General features: G+C 42.7%; 1 protein-coding gene across 3 annotated transcripts; it reads right to left on the reverse strand.

The window, feature by feature from the left end:
* Positions 1 to 937: 937 nt before the first annotated feature.
* LOC118370426 (retinoic acid receptor RXR-beta-A-like) lies at positions 938 to 13847 on the reverse strand. 3 transcript variants are annotated; one of them, XM_052514114.1, is made up of 13 exons: positions 13669 to 13846; positions 12774 to 12867; positions 12383 to 12579; positions 11993 to 12137; positions 9715 to 9894; positions 8923 to 8946; positions 8386 to 8546; positions 7888 to 8017; positions 4344 to 4470; positions 3773 to 3814; positions 3557 to 3648; positions 3367 to 3472; positions 938 to 3176 (listed from the first exon to the last, which is right to left on the reverse strand). In XM_052514114.1, exons 3-13 carry the CDS (start codon positions 12521 to 12523, stop codon positions 3029 to 3031), a joined length of 1296 nt encoding a protein of 431 aa, XP_052370074.1. In that variant the 5' UTR covers positions 12524 to 12579; positions 12774 to 12867; positions 13669 to 13846; the 3' UTR covers positions 938 to 3028. The 3 variants fall into 3 exon arrangements, with proteins under 3 accessions (XP_052370074.1, XP_052370075.1, XP_052370073.1); XM_052514115.1 differs by lacking the exon at positions 12774 to 12867 and having other exon boundaries at positions 8386 to 8543; positions 13669 to 13847; XM_052514113.1 differs by lacking the exon at positions 12774 to 12867 and having other exon boundaries at positions 13669 to 13844.
* Between the last annotated feature and the right edge of the window lie 1493 nt (positions 13848 to 15340).

The following is a 15340-nucleotide window of genomic DNA, read 5'->3' on the forward strand; positions in this document are numbered from 1 at the left end:
GGGACAAGGCTAACCAACATGGGACAAGGCTAACCAACAGGGTATGGGACAAGGCTAACCAACAGGGAGGGTATGGGACAAGGCTAACCAACAGGGAGGGTATGGGACAAGGCTAACCAACAGAGAGGGTATGGGACAAGGCTAACCAACAGGGAGGGTATGGGACAAGGCTAACCAACAGGGAGGGTATGGGACAAGGCTAACCAACAGGGAGGGTATGGGACAAGGCTAACCAACAGGGAGGGTATGGGACAAGGCTAACCAACAGGGAGGGTATGGGACAAGGCTAACCAACAGGGAGGGTATGGGACAAGGCTAACCAACAGAGAGGGTATGGGACAAGGCTAACCAACAGAGGGTATGGGACAAGGCTAACCAACAGGGAGGGTATGGGACAAGGCTAACCAACAGGGAGGGTATGGGACAAGGCTAACCAACAGAGAGGGTATGGGACAAGGCTAACCAACAGAGAGGGTATGGGACAAGGCTAACCAACAGAGAGGGTATGGGACAAGGCTAACCAACAGGGAGGGTATGGGACAAGGCTAACCAACAGGGAGGGTATGGGACAAGGCTAACCAACAGAGAGGGTATGGGACAAGGCTAACCAACAGAGAGGGTATGGGACAAGGCTAACCAACAGAGGGCTCTGAATCAGGACAAAAACAACCGCTGACAGTGTGTATGGGTTCCTCTGGTGGTGACTGACTAGTGCTGCAGCCCAACTATTTCAAGGCAAAAAAATAATAATTTCAACAATGTCAATGAGAAGGTGAGATTATTTGTGGGGGATTGATTGGTATAAAACTAATGTTTTAAAAAAGTACATTTTGTTTATCTCAATTATGTTTCTACTTCTCAATGCCACAGATTTCCCCCCATTTCTTTTGTCTGTGAGAAGTTGATATCCAATACAAACCACAAAGAAACATTGAAATGGACAAGAAAAGTTGAACCTCTTTATTTTCAGTCCACATTAGCCAAGCTGTAATTCACTTATCCACACGGATCACTAAACTGCTCCAGAGTTTATACAGGATCATCACACATACCAATACCCTTGTTCAGGTGTTCACACATGATCATCACACAAAACTCCTATTTGGTCTTGTTTAATGTGTCTATGTCCACAGGTGTCATGGATATTTAAACATGATAACAGTTTGTGTTTTTATAAACTGTAAGCAGAGAGGAGAGGATGAACAACTAGCTCAAAAAAAAGGAAACAGGAAAAACTACTTCTACAGAAAGCACAGAACAATTCAAAAAGATGAGTCAGCTGAATGTGTGAATCCTTGTTTATACCTGGTGCAAACCCCAGTCCTTTGTCCTGATCGTGTCCACATTCTCAGAAACATGTCTCCACATGGTAGTAAAATGTGTCTTGTATCTATCCACGAATTGCATTGTGACCAGATTTCCTGGTCCCTCCCTGTATGCAAATGTTTTTGAGAGCTATTCTTTCAAAATAATATACATTTATTTATTTTAAGACACACATTGATGCCATAAGACAAAAGGTGCTAAATGTCAATATTTTAGAAGGTGTTATAATTGTGATTTAAATGGATTCACTGTCCATATGTCTACACTTGTAAGATATCCAGACACAATGTGTGCCTAACTACCTTCGGGGTGGTCAGGAAGATCTGGTCACAATGCCTTTTTAAATCATCTACACCGGTCTGAAAATGTGGGCACAATCAGAATGTGGACATGATCAAGACAAAGGATACATGATGTTGTAACCAGGTAGAAACAGTGCTTTAGGGAATCCAGTACAACCTAAGATATGATCTGCTCTATACAATTGGTGAACTAATAGCAAGGGCACATATCAATTATTACATCATGTGTCTGTCTCCTGATCTCATTATTCAAACCTATCAATATATAGTATTTTCCCTGAACAAATTTTGCACAGTACCTTAAATGACATATTGGAGTATTCCCTTTCTAACAGAATGATTGACTTTGTAAAATCCCCAGAACAGACAAGTTGTCAAGCAGAAAGAAAGCATATGTATTCATTTTTGTATTGCTACATTTACAACATTTGAGTTAGTTTTAATTTTTTTTGCATAATTTTTCGTGTTTGCAGTTTGGTGTATGGCTGCAATGAAGTATGGCAAATGTCTGTCGTATATCAGCACCAAAAGACTGTTTGCTGGCCAGACATTTGATGACTTGTATTGTATGGTGTAGAAATAGTACATAGCAAAAATGTGCAATGCAGCTCAATCTTTTTGCCTGCAAGGTGATTACATTTTACAAAACAGCAAAGAGAAACAATGCTAACAGCACATTACTAGACAAATAAAGCTGGTCAACACAGTCAGTACAAGTCTGCTCCGTGTTCCCTTGTGATTCAACTACTCCTTCTGTATCCCGGGTTTATTGTTAATGGGTTGCTTTCTGGTCATCTGAGAGGGATACAAAACCACTAGGAGCTGAAAGTCAGACATGTTACGCAGTGAGCGCTTGCTTGGTACAGTAATGTACTTGCCCAAAATTTGACAATAAAACATGTTTTTCAAGTTTTTTTCTAAAAGATTTTGTTCCAATGAAAAAATGAAAAAGGTAGAATGACAGTCTGGTTGCATCCAGGTTACCTTCATTTAAAAACAGGTTACGGGGGGAGATCACTTATCACTTAACTTGATCATTTGGGGTTTGTCTAAAAAGCATTTATTAACATAGTTATAGAAAAACAGAAACCCAGATTGTAGCTTCGATTAGCCAGAGTACGGGAACTAAAGGTTCCCATTCTTACAAAATACTTTACTTTTTAATCTCAGTTATTCAAGAAGTTATATTAATATATAGCACCAGCCTGTAGATCACAAGTCTTGGGGATGCATGTTCTGAAAGAGACAATGTGGTGGTGAACTAAATAGCATAACCCAGACAGCAGTGAGACAAAATGCTGAATTCCCCAAAGAACTAAAAGTGCAGTCCCACTCCAGCAAATTCCCAGACCCAAGCTATCTAACCCCGGCCACAGAACACCTCTCCTCTCCTACCACCTCTATGCCAACTGATGAGGTGCTTCAAGCATTTCCATGAGGAACGTGTCGATAGGGGTGTCACCAATCAGCTTGAAGAAGAACAGGTGCTCCAAACACTTCAAGCCAATAGAACGCAGTGCTGGCAGCCTGAGGAGGAGCTTAGCAAACCTGAGGGAGAGGGGTGAAGAGTGAGGGAATGAAATAACGGGACATTAATAAGCTACATGAATGCAGCAGCAACACTCCAGGGTCCGTTAGCAGCACAACCACAGGAGAGCAGATTAGTATGTATTGTTTTACACACAATACAAATGTAATGAGATACTAGTACTAATTCATGAAGCACATGAATGCCTACCTTCCCTGCTGCTCGGGGTATTTCTGCTTGCAGTAGGCTTCCAGTGAAGCATAGACCTTCTCTCTCAGGAGCTCCACCTCTCCGGTGTTGGACAGACCTTTAGCGTCTGAGGGAGGGACACAACAGTTATTAACAGTAAAGGTGCAGAGGTAACATTGTGTACGAGGGACTAATGGTAACAATAGAGCACCTGGGTTGAAGAGGACGATGGCTCGGAGGCAGCCCAGCTCTGTCTTGTCCATCTGCATGTCTCTCATCTTACTGACCAGCTCAGTGAGAACCCTACAGGAGGCCGGAAAGAGAGGTGGAGAGAGTTGTCTACATAGATGTACACTGTGTGTGTGTGTGTGTGTGTGTGTGTGTGGTGTGTGTGTGTGTGTGTGTGTGTGTGTGTGTAGGTTATTACCGGTCAAATATGGCTCCCACCTCAGCACTCTGCACACTCTCCCTGTGGGGGTCAATTACAGCGTGTTATCACATGATGATGATCACAGAATTTAATTTAAGAACATATCAAGACCATTTCGAGGACAGCTTTTTTCCATCTACGTAATATTGCAAGAATCAGAAACTTTCTGTCCAAAAATGATGCAGAAAAATTAATCCATGCTTTTGTCACTTCTAGGTTAAACTACTGCAATGCTCTACTTTCCGGCTACCCGGATAAAGCACTAAATAAACTTCAGTTAGTGCTAAATACGACTACTAGAATCCTGACTAGAACCAAAAAATTGTATCATATTACTCTAGCCTCTCTGCACTGGCTTCCTGTCAAAGCAAGGGCCGATTTCAAGGTTTTACTGCTAACCTACAAAGGTTACCTGTCAAAGACGGCCGCCACCCCTGCACTGTGTGCCTACCAGTCAAAGATGGCCGTCACCCCTGCACTGTGTGCCTACCTGTCAAAGATGGCCACCACCCCTGCACTGTGTGCGTACCTGTCAAAGATGGCCGCCACCCCTGCACTGTGTGCCTACCTGTCAAAGATGGCCGCCACCCCTGCACTGTGTGCGTTGTCCCGGTGTAGCTCATTGGCCAGCAGGACCCCGTCCTTCACAGCGATGGAGCGGTGTGAGAAGGAGGCGATCAGAAGTTCATTCCACCCTGACACACACAGAAGAAAAAGAGAGGGGAGAAGACAGGAGAGGAGCAGAGGAGGGAGAAGAGACCGAAGGGACGGGACAGATACACAGGACGGAAGAGCAGAGAGGATCAGAGAAGGGAGGAGGAGAGACCTCATCAACAACCTCTGGGGCATTTGCTACTGTGTCCAGAGTCTATCATGTATCAAATGATAGACCATGGAATGCTTGTTGCTCACTTAATCTACATTAGTGGAGCTTCAAATGAGTGGATTCGGCTATTTCAACATTTCTGCTACAATAGCCCTCTGATGAAGGACAGTAAAAACAATTCTGCTACAATAGCCTCCTGACAGTAAAGACATTTCTACTACAATAGCCCCCTGACGAAGGACAGTAAAGACATTTCTGCTACAATAGCCCCCTGACGAAAGACAGTAAAGACATTTCTGCTATAATAGCCCTCTGACGAAGGACAGTAAAGACATTTCTGCTACAATAGCCCCCTGACGAAGGACAGTAAAAACATTTCTGCTACAATAGCCTCCCAACGAAGGACAGTAGACATTTCTGCTACAATAGCCCCCTGACGAAAGACAGTAAAGACATTTCTGCTACAATAGCCCCCTGACGAAAGACAGTAAAGACATTTCTGCTATAATAGCCCTCTGACGAAGGACAGTAAAGACATTTCTGCTACAATAGCCCTCTGACGAAGGACAGTAAAGACATTTCTGCTACAATAGCCCCTTGACTGTAAAGACATTTCTGCTACAATAGCCCCCTGACAGTAAAGACATTTCTGCTACAATAGCCCCCTGACAGTAAAGACATTTCTGCTACAATAGCCTCCCGACGAAGGACAGTAAAGACATTTCTGCTACAATAGCCTCCCAACGAAGGACAGTAAAGACATTTCTGCTACAATAGCCTCCCGACGAAGGACAGTAAAGACATTTCTGCTACAATAGCCCCTGACGAAGGACAGTAAAGACATTTCTGCTACAATAGCCTCCCAACGAAGGACAGTAGACATTTCTGCTACAATAGCCCTCTGACGAAGGACAGTAAAGACATTTCTGCTACAATAGCCCCCTGACTGTAAAGACATTTCTGCTACAATAGCCCCCTGACAGTAAAGACATTTCTGCTACAATAGCCCCCTGACAGTGAAGACATTTCTGCTACAATAGCCCCCTGACGAAGGACAGTAAAGACATTTCTGCTACAATAGCCCTCTGACAGTAAAACCATTTCTGCTACAATAGCCCTCTGACAGTAAAACCATTTCTGCTACAATAGCCCCCTGACAGTAAAGACATTTCTGCTACAATAGCCCCCTGACAGTAAAGACATTTCTGCTACAATAGCCCCCTGACAGTAAAGACATTTCTGCTACAATAGCCCCCTGACGGTAAAGACATTTCTGCTACAATAGCCCCCTGACGAAGGACAGTATAAAGACATTTCTGCTACAATAGCCCCCTGACGAAGGACAGTAAAGACATTTCTGCTACAATAGCCCCCTGACAGTAAAGACATTTCTGCTACAATAGCCCCCTGACAGTAAAGACATTTCTGCTACAATAGCCCCCTGACGAATGACAGTAAAGACATTTCTGCTACAATAGCCCCCTGACGAAGGACAGTAAAGACATTTCTGATACAATAGCCCCATGACAGTAAAGACATTTCTGCTACAATAGCCCCCTGACGAAGGACAGTAAAGACATTGCATCACTGCCTGGTACGGCAATTGCTTGGCCTCTGACCGCAAGGCACTACAGAGGGTAGTGGGTACGGCCCAGTACATCACTGGCACTAAGCTGCCTGCCATCGAGGACCTCTACACCAGGCGGTGTCAGAGGAAGGCCCTAAAATTTGTCAAAGACCCCAGCCACCCCCAGTCATAGACTGTTCTCTCTACTATCGCATGGCAAGCGGTACCGGAGTGCCAAGTCTAGGACAAAAAGGCTTCTCAACAATTTTTACCCCCAAGCCATAAGAGTCCTGAACAGGTAATCAAATGGCTACCCGGACTATTTGTATTGTGTGCCCCCCACAACCCCCTGCTGCTCCTCTGTTTATCATATATGCATAGTCACTTTAACTATATACATTCATGTACATACTACCTCAATTGGGCCGACCAACCAGTGCTCCCGCTCATTGGCTAACCAGGCTATCTGCATTGTATCCCACCCACCAACCTCTCTTCTATGCTACTGCTACTCTCTGTTCATCATATATGCAGTCACTTTAACCATATCTACATGTACATACTACCTCAATCAGCCCGACTAACCGGTGTCTGTATGTAGCCTCGCTACTTTTATAGCCTCGCTACTGTATATTTTACTGTTGTTTTATTTCTTTACCTACCCATTGTTCACCTAATACCTTTTTTGCACTATTGGTTAGAGCCTGTAAGTAAGCATTTCACTGTAAGGTTCACCTACACCTGTTGTATTCAGCAAAACGTGACAAATAAACTTTGATTTGAACACACCTCCAGGCTGTGTAAAGGCTATTTGACCAAGAAGGAGAGTGATTGAGTGCTGCATCAGATGACCTGGCCTCCACAATCACCTGACTTCAACTCAATTGAGATGTTTTGGAATAAGTTGGACCGCAGAGGAAAAGCAGCCAACAAATGCTCAGCATATGTGGGAACTCCTTCAAGACTGTTGGAAAAGCATTTCAGGTGAAGCTGGTTGAGAGAATGCCATGAGTGTGCAAAGTTTTCATCAAGGCAAAGGGTGGCTACTTTGAAGAATCTCAAATATAAAACATTTTGATTTGTTTAACACTTTTTTGGTTACTACACGATTCCATGTGTCTTCACTATTATTCTACAATGTAGAAAAATAGTTATAATAAAGAAAAACCCTTGAACGAGTAGGTGTCTGAAAACTTTTGACTGGTACCGTATATATTAAACCCCCCCCCCAACCACAGATGTGGGTGCTAAACCATTTTTTATTTTTAAATGTTACTTATTATTTTAAATATTCAAAAAATAATTAAGGAGCCATCTCTTTTCGCCTCTTCACTTGTTGACGTTGAGACTGGTGTTTTGCAGGTATTATTTAATGAAGCTGCCAGTTGAGGATTGAGGTGTCTGTTTCTCAAACTAGACACTCTAATGTATGTGTCTTGTATTATAATAGCAGGATATATATGGTCTTGTTTTATAATAGCAGGATATATGTGCATGTAATACAATTGATAGCGGTTAGGAATAATAGGGGCAGCTCCTTCTCTATGATCAGTCGTTTTGGGCTCCTCACTGGTAGATACATGTACACTATCATATGCACTACTCTGGTTGCCTCTCGAATGAATACGGGAACAGAACATCACTTGTAAACTCTATTCTTTGAGACAGTGCATATCACATCCAGCCTCCTGATGTCTCCCTCCCTCCAGACAATGGTACCTGCACGCAGGAGGATGACCTGGTCGTCCAGGGGCAGCTCAGAGAAGTGAGGGATCCTCTTGGCCCACTCCACCAACGCAAACAGCTGCTTGTCTGCGGTCTGGCAGATGTTTGTCACCGCATCATGGGGCTAAAACACAAAACAGATAAATCCCATAAAATGCAATAACAGACCCTAAAAGCCAATGCTGAAGCTAGAAATAATGCAATAATCACAAGTAGGAAAGAAAACACTTTTAAACGCCATGCTAAAGAGACAGCAGTTTATGTAACGTTTTTAAAGAACATTCATCCCAAGAGCTGAGTAGTAGGCTAGGAATTAGAGGCAGATAACTCCTTTAACTGACACCGCAAAATTTCCGGAAACTTTCCCGGGTGGAGGACTCCCTGAGTTAGGAATAAACACAGAAAAACTCCTCCAAACGGGATTTCTGGAAAATATGGGAATTTTGCAACCCTAATACTGATCCAGTCAACAGTATAGCCCTGTATACTCACAGAGCTACCAGCGGAGCCTGTATCAGAGTGGAGCTCCGCCCTCTGCTCCACGGACGTCTCTGCCTCCAAGATCTTCTCCACGGGCATCTCCTCGTTCACAGCACTGCTGCACTCCAGTCCCTCCTCTCGCTCCCTGATCCTCTGACGCTCCTCCTGGACTGCTGCACCCCGCCATGCATCCAACCACACCACAGAGCCAGGAGGGGAGAGGGAGCGACGGGAGACAGGAAGAGGGGCGTGGGTTAATAGGGAGAGAGGGGCGGGAGGGAGTCACAAGGTTAGAAAAGACAAAGTGACAGACGAAAGGAAAGGAGGAAGTTGTGCCCATCTTAACTCCTGTTAGGCTTCATCCAAACAGGGTGAAAGGTCAAATTGGTATACTTTCATATAACAATGCATTCATTTCTTAGCCAATGTTTTGTGAGAATTAACCTACCAGTGTGTGCCAAGCATTTGTTATTTAATTGCACTCTCTCAATACCACATCCAATCATATAATTTATCATCTCTCCATTCTCCCAATGTCTTTATCCTTACATTTCTGACGTTCATCTTGGACCACTATAGAAAGAGGGAGAGAAAGAATAGGGGAAAAGAAAAGGAAGAGAGAGGTTAGTTATATGAACCTACCCCCATATGCTCTCCCCCTGTTTTGTTAATGACTTTGAAAACAACATATCATCCCCCCACACAATCCAATGATCAAATAGAAGTTATCAAAGGTTTTAATGGGCTAGGTCTACATTCAACATAATTCAATCATTTCATCAAATTATTCTGGCCTTTGAACTATACCATTTTACAACAGCCTACTTCACAAATCAAATCAATTTAAAATGTAATTCATTAAAGAAAATGTAGTCAAGTTTGAGATTCTGCAGGTATAAAAAACACATTTCTCAATCGCTCCCTCCAATTTTTTTCATGTTGCCCTTTCAAAAGCACTCCTACAAACTCTCAAAGTTGAAAAATATGGATGGCCCAAAACCATTAGGCTCTGCTCCAAATGTTCAGTCCCTCCATTCCCTCTTCATGATAATAGCCAGACGTTCAGTCCTTCTCTACCTTCCCTCTTCATGATAATAGCCAGACGTTCAGTCCTTCTCTACCTTCCCTCTTCATGATAATAGCCAGACGTTCAGTCCTTCTCTACCTTCCCTCTTCATGATAATAGCCAGACGTTCAGTCCTTCTCTACCTTCCCTCTTCATGATAATAGCCGGACGTTCAGTCCTTCTCTACCTTCCCTCTTCATGATAATAGCCAGACGTTCAGTCCTTCTCTACCTTCCCTCTTCATGATAATAGCCAGACGTTCAGTCCTTCCTTACCTTCCCTCTTCATGCCCATAGCCAGACACTTCTGGTAGCGACAGTACTGGCAGCGATTGCGCTGGCGCTTGTCCACCAGGCATTCTTTGTTATCCCTGCAGGTGTAGCTCAGGTCCTTGCGCACTGTGCGTTTGAAGAAGCCCTTGCAACCTTCACAGCTGTACACACCATAGTGCTTACCTGCGGGAAGGGGGAGACTTGTCACACCAACATTTTTAAAACGATACGACACCAGGCCAGCTAAAAACAAAACCTTTTTTTATTTTTTATCACAGACACACATTCATACATGAATAAACTCATAAAAGTAATACCGCAGTGAACACATTTAAAATGAAAAAAATAAAAAGATATTCAATCAGTGACCTAGAATCCTGTTTGCCCCATCCCCCAGACGCTTGTTCCCGTTTTCTAAGAATTCACACTTCTACTCAATACAACACATTAAATGTAGCGTCACACTGATCACTGTATAATAGAATACTGCATAGAATGTCTGATTTGCTAAGTTTTGCAAAGGCCTACCTGTGATTTGTCTGGAGGAATATACATCAGTGGAGGCTGCTGAAGGGAGGACGGCTCATAATAATGACTGGAACTGTGCAAATGGAATGGCATCAAACACATAGAAAACATGTGTTAGATACCATTCTGCTCCAGCCATTACCATGAGCCCGTCCTTCTCAATAAGCTGCTACCAACCTCCAGTGATATACTGTACATGCATAATGATCTGCAAGTCATTGTCTCAGTAAGAGGAAAACACTGCATGAAACCTTAACTCTTCAGATAACAGGCACAGGCACACACACACACACACACACACACACACACACACACACACACACACACACACACACACACACAACTTGCTGTCTCCCACAACACACACTGATCCCAAATTTTAAAAACGTTCGGCACCAAACAGAATTTAAGGAGTACCAGAAAGAAATAGATTTGTTGATATAGTTTAGTCTTCCATCAGGCCAACAGTATATGAATCGTACCTTTTGAAGCACATCTCATGAGTAGCAGACCCTTTCCCTTTCTTCCTGTTCCAATCAAAATGCTCCTAAACCTACTGCCAAGGTACCAGGTTGTTAGCTAGCTAGGTAACATGACTGAACAACATTGTTTGGTATCAAAACAATAATTAGTAACCCGGTATTAGTTTAAAATGGCTCGCAATTTATTTATTTGTATTATGTATTATATAAAATGTGCGCAAAAGGCATCTCTGGTAATATGGGACATATTTTAGAGACAATACTTTTTTTTGCTGTAAAGCAGCAAGGATGCCTGTCGCCAAGCGGTCCTCCATTTTCCCTCTCTGACACTCAGCAGCTGCATGACCGTGAACTTGAAGTCTACTCAGACTGGTCTGTGCTCTTGGTTATAACAGGCGATGAAATGATACAGTACATCAACATTGCTCGCTGCTCCAATGTAAGAAATCTAACAACAGAAGACTCGCCAGTGTCACGCATTAAGAATGGACGGAGAGAAGCAGGTGAGTGAGGTGCGGGCAGGTAGGGAAAGCTAAGAGAAGCAGGTGAGTGAGGGGCGGGCAGGCAGGTAGGGAAAGCTAAGAGAAGCAGGTGAGTGAGGGGCGGGCAGGTAGGGAAAGCTAAGAGAAGCAGGTGAGTGAGGGGCGGGCAGGCAGGTAGGGAAAGCTAAGAGAAGCAGGTGAGTGAGGGGCGGGCAGGTAGGGAAAGCTAAGAGAAGCAGGTGAGTGAGGGGCGGGCAGGCAGGTAGGGAAAGCTAAGAGAAGCAGGTGAGTGAGGGGCGGGCAGGTAGGGAAAGCTAAGAGAAGCAGTATGCGCAGGTCACAGCTGCCACACGTGACCTGCGCATACAAGAGACTAGTGACTATTTCTAAAATTCAACTGAATTTATAAACAAAAAGTCAGTAGTATCATATGAAACAGTACTACGGTATTCTAAGTATCATGATGTTTTGGTAGCGTGATATTACCGTGGCAACGGTATACACTATGTAGGAATGAGGACAGATTTCGTTTTTTGATGAGCAGTTACGTAGAGCTTCACTAATTAATGAATCTGCAGCGTTTCAAGTGCCTTTATTGTTTATATAGTGACATAGAATCAAACAGGCCAGTAAAGAACATTGGTTAGACTGATGGGGAGAGGTCAGGACACACAGCTGAAGACAGCTGACAAAAAGGATTATCCTCTCTGAAATGGCCAGGGATTTAAAATAAGTCCCCGGCCCGACGTTTCACCTCTACTAACCCTGCTCTTAGTGCACAGCACTCACCAGAGGAGCGGTCTCCACAGATGGCACACATGCGTTTCTGGGAGAGCATTATCCCAGGGCTGTGTGCAGACATAGGCCTCAAGCCAAACGGGGGTTTGACATCATCCGAGCTGCTGATTGAGTGCATCCCCATTGTAGAGTTGATCTGTGCACAAACAAAAAGTGAAAAAAAATATATATATATATAACAATGCTGTTATCATGACTGATTTAAAAAAATAAACATCTAGGCTACGTAGGCTAGCCTAAATGTCAGCCTTTCTGTGCGCAGCAACAAACTTCAGCAGTAGTCTGAGCTTGGAAATAATGCAAGAGAATAAACGCATACAGAGTAGGATCATTTAAATGCAAAGATGAAAGCAAAACAAGGACCCTGGGTGTGTTTCTCACCTGGCTACTGCTAATAGGCCCATAACCCATGGAGGGTGCCACACCAGGGGAGCCCAGTGAGGGGCTGATGACTGAGAAAGGCGAGCCAAAGGTGCTGGTGGGACTGTTGGAGGCTGAACTGGTGGGCTGATGCGATGACATGGCTATTGAGCTACCCAGCGGAGAGGAGGATGTTGAGTTGTCTGAAGGACAATAATCTGTTGGGGTTGAAGGTTACATTATCACAATTGATAACTATTTTTCAAGACTAGCTACATCATCATGTGGCCAGCGAAATGTATTCACATAAATGCCACTTGCAGGCCCCTAGCTACTTAGACAGCTGAAAATATTCAGCTGATTGTAAGACATTCAGTATTCTCACTGGTAATTATTTGATCTAACAACTTACCGTGCTTCTACACCTGCATTGCATTGCTTGCTGTTTGGGGTTTTAGGCTGGGTTTCTGTACAGCACTTTGAGATATCAGCTGATGTACGAAGGGCTATATAAATACATTTGATTTGATTTGATTTACCAGTAGCTAGCTAGTTAGGTTGTCCCTGCTAGCTAGTTAGGTTGTTCCTACTAACTAGCTAGGTAACGTTAAACTGTTTAATTAAAACTAGAAAGGCCTAAATAACTGACATGTTAGCTTGCTAGCTACCATGGAATGGGGTATGCCCGGTACTGTAATAATGATAAATACTCCTTAATCGTATCAACTGACCTTAGATTTGACAGGCCTTCCTCCACATTACTAACGTTAGTTACTAGCTAGCTAAAATAAAACAAATGTCGTAGCTAGCTAGCTATGTTCGGTAGTTGGCTAACGAGTTGCCTCGCTAGGTAGTTAAATTTAAGACGGTCAGTTGACTTTAGCTAGCTAAACATTTTTATAAACACTGGTGTCATCCAAGTGGACAAATGAGAGATCACTTTAATCCAGCGTTGGCAATGATAAAAAAGCTAATATGTACTTCTGGTTCAGAAAGCAATGGCAAATTAGACCAGGCGTTAGCTAACTTTAGTTAGCTAGCTATCACGTAGCTACTGTATGTAAACTAAACAAACTAAACAAATGTATACGATGATTGTAAGCAATTAAATATCACAGCAAGCATCAACCGTTTAAAAACTCACACCATGTTTCGCTAGATAACTTGCCGGCTAGCTAGCTGTTTCAAAATCATTGGTGGTAGCTAGCCAGCGAGCTAACGTTAGCTGTCTAGTTAACTAATGCTAATGTTGGCCTCAAAAAATATTATTTCGCGAGTTACAATTGGGGGGAACGCAATATACTCACTAGAAACACCTTCGGCACATCGTTGTAGGTTACATAACTATTTGTAGTTGCATATTATTTGCGAAATCCAAGAGACGGACCAAATGCGAGGTAATAGGCCTACACTCAAACCCCGTTTACTTGATGCTGTTGTTGTTTACACGGGAAGGAAGCCATGTTGGCTCAATGCCAGTGACAGTGTCTTTAGAGCCACAATGTCTCTGGGCAGAACAGTTGCAACATTCACCAGTGGTAGGACTAACGTTTCAATTTCCGTCTATATACTGTACCTAATATATTAAGGAAAATCAACAGATTCACAAATTAAACAACATTACATTTTACAAGTGTAACTACTATGAATATATGTAAATCAATGTAGACTACATCGATTGTGGACCTCAATTTGGGATATTTATCAGCTGATGATGAAAGATTATTCTGCAAAAGCCTCTTCCTAATACATTTCATGGTTGAATAATGGTGGTGGTTTGACAGGAGGACAGCTGGTTAAACTACATTTGACACATGCCTGTAAGACATTTAAACTGCTTTATTTCACAATGATTCTTAATCTCAAATATGTTTAGGGTTAAATAATCCTTAAAAAAAGTATAAAACATGCAACCAATATGGCTCAGTGTCTGTTTTTTATTCACTTTTCTCATCATGTGATTATTTTGAGAGAAAATGCTAATTGTATATTTTGGTGTAGCCTATGCAAATTTAGGAAGTTGAGGCTACTGTATATGCAAAGTTGGGTAAGCAGCCTCGGGAGATGATAGAGGTTCAGTTAAGTCTTCTATTTTCTACTTTATTTGCTCGTTTTTTCCTGGTGGTTGTGTGCTTTATTCATTCTGATTTTGATTTCAAATTTGAGACATGTAACATGGGAATCATTCTCACATACAGCACCAGTCAAAAGTTTGAACACACCTACTCATTCCAGGGTTTTTCTTTATTTTTACTATTTTATACATTGTAGAATAATAGTGAAGACATCAAAGTATGAAATAATACATATGGAATCATGTAATAACCAAAAACGTGTTAAACAAATCAAAATATGTTTTATATTTAAGATTCAAAGTATCCCCCCTTTACCTTGATGACAGCTCTATACACTCTTTTGCATTCTCTCAACCAGCTTCAAGGGGTAATCACCTTGAATGCTTTTCAATTAACAGGTGTGCCTTGTTAAAAGTACATTTGTGGAATTTCTTTCCTTCTTATTAATGTGTTTGAGCCAATCAGTTGTGTTGTGACAAGGTAGGGATGGTATATAGAAGATAGCCCTATTTGGTATAAGACCAAGTCCATATTATGGCAAGAACATGAAGATCAGTCAATGTGGAAAATGTAAAGAACTTTGACAGTGCAGTCACAAAAACCATCAAGCAATATGATGAAACTGTCTCTCATGAGGCATGGAGGAGGAGGTGTGATGGTGTGGAGGTGCTTTGCTGTTGACACGGTCAGTGATTTATTTAGAATTCAAGGCTCACTTAACCAGCATCGCTACCACAGCATTCTGCAGCGATACACCATTCCACCAAGTTTGTGTTTTTCAACAGGACAATGACCCAACTCACCACCAGGCTGTGCAAGGGATATTTGACCAAGAAGGTTGAGATGGTTTGGGATGAGTTGAACCGCAGAGTGAAGGAAAAGCAGCCAACAAGTGCTCAGCATA

Source organism: Oncorhynchus keta, unplaced genomic scaffold, assembly GCF_023373465.1.
Source record: "Oncorhynchus keta strain PuntledgeMale-10-30-2019 unplaced genomic scaffold, Oket_V2 Un_scaffold_1526_pilon_pilon, whole genome shotgun sequence".
NCBI lineage: Eukaryota > Metazoa > Chordata > Actinopteri > Salmoniformes > Salmonidae > Oncorhynchus > Oncorhynchus keta.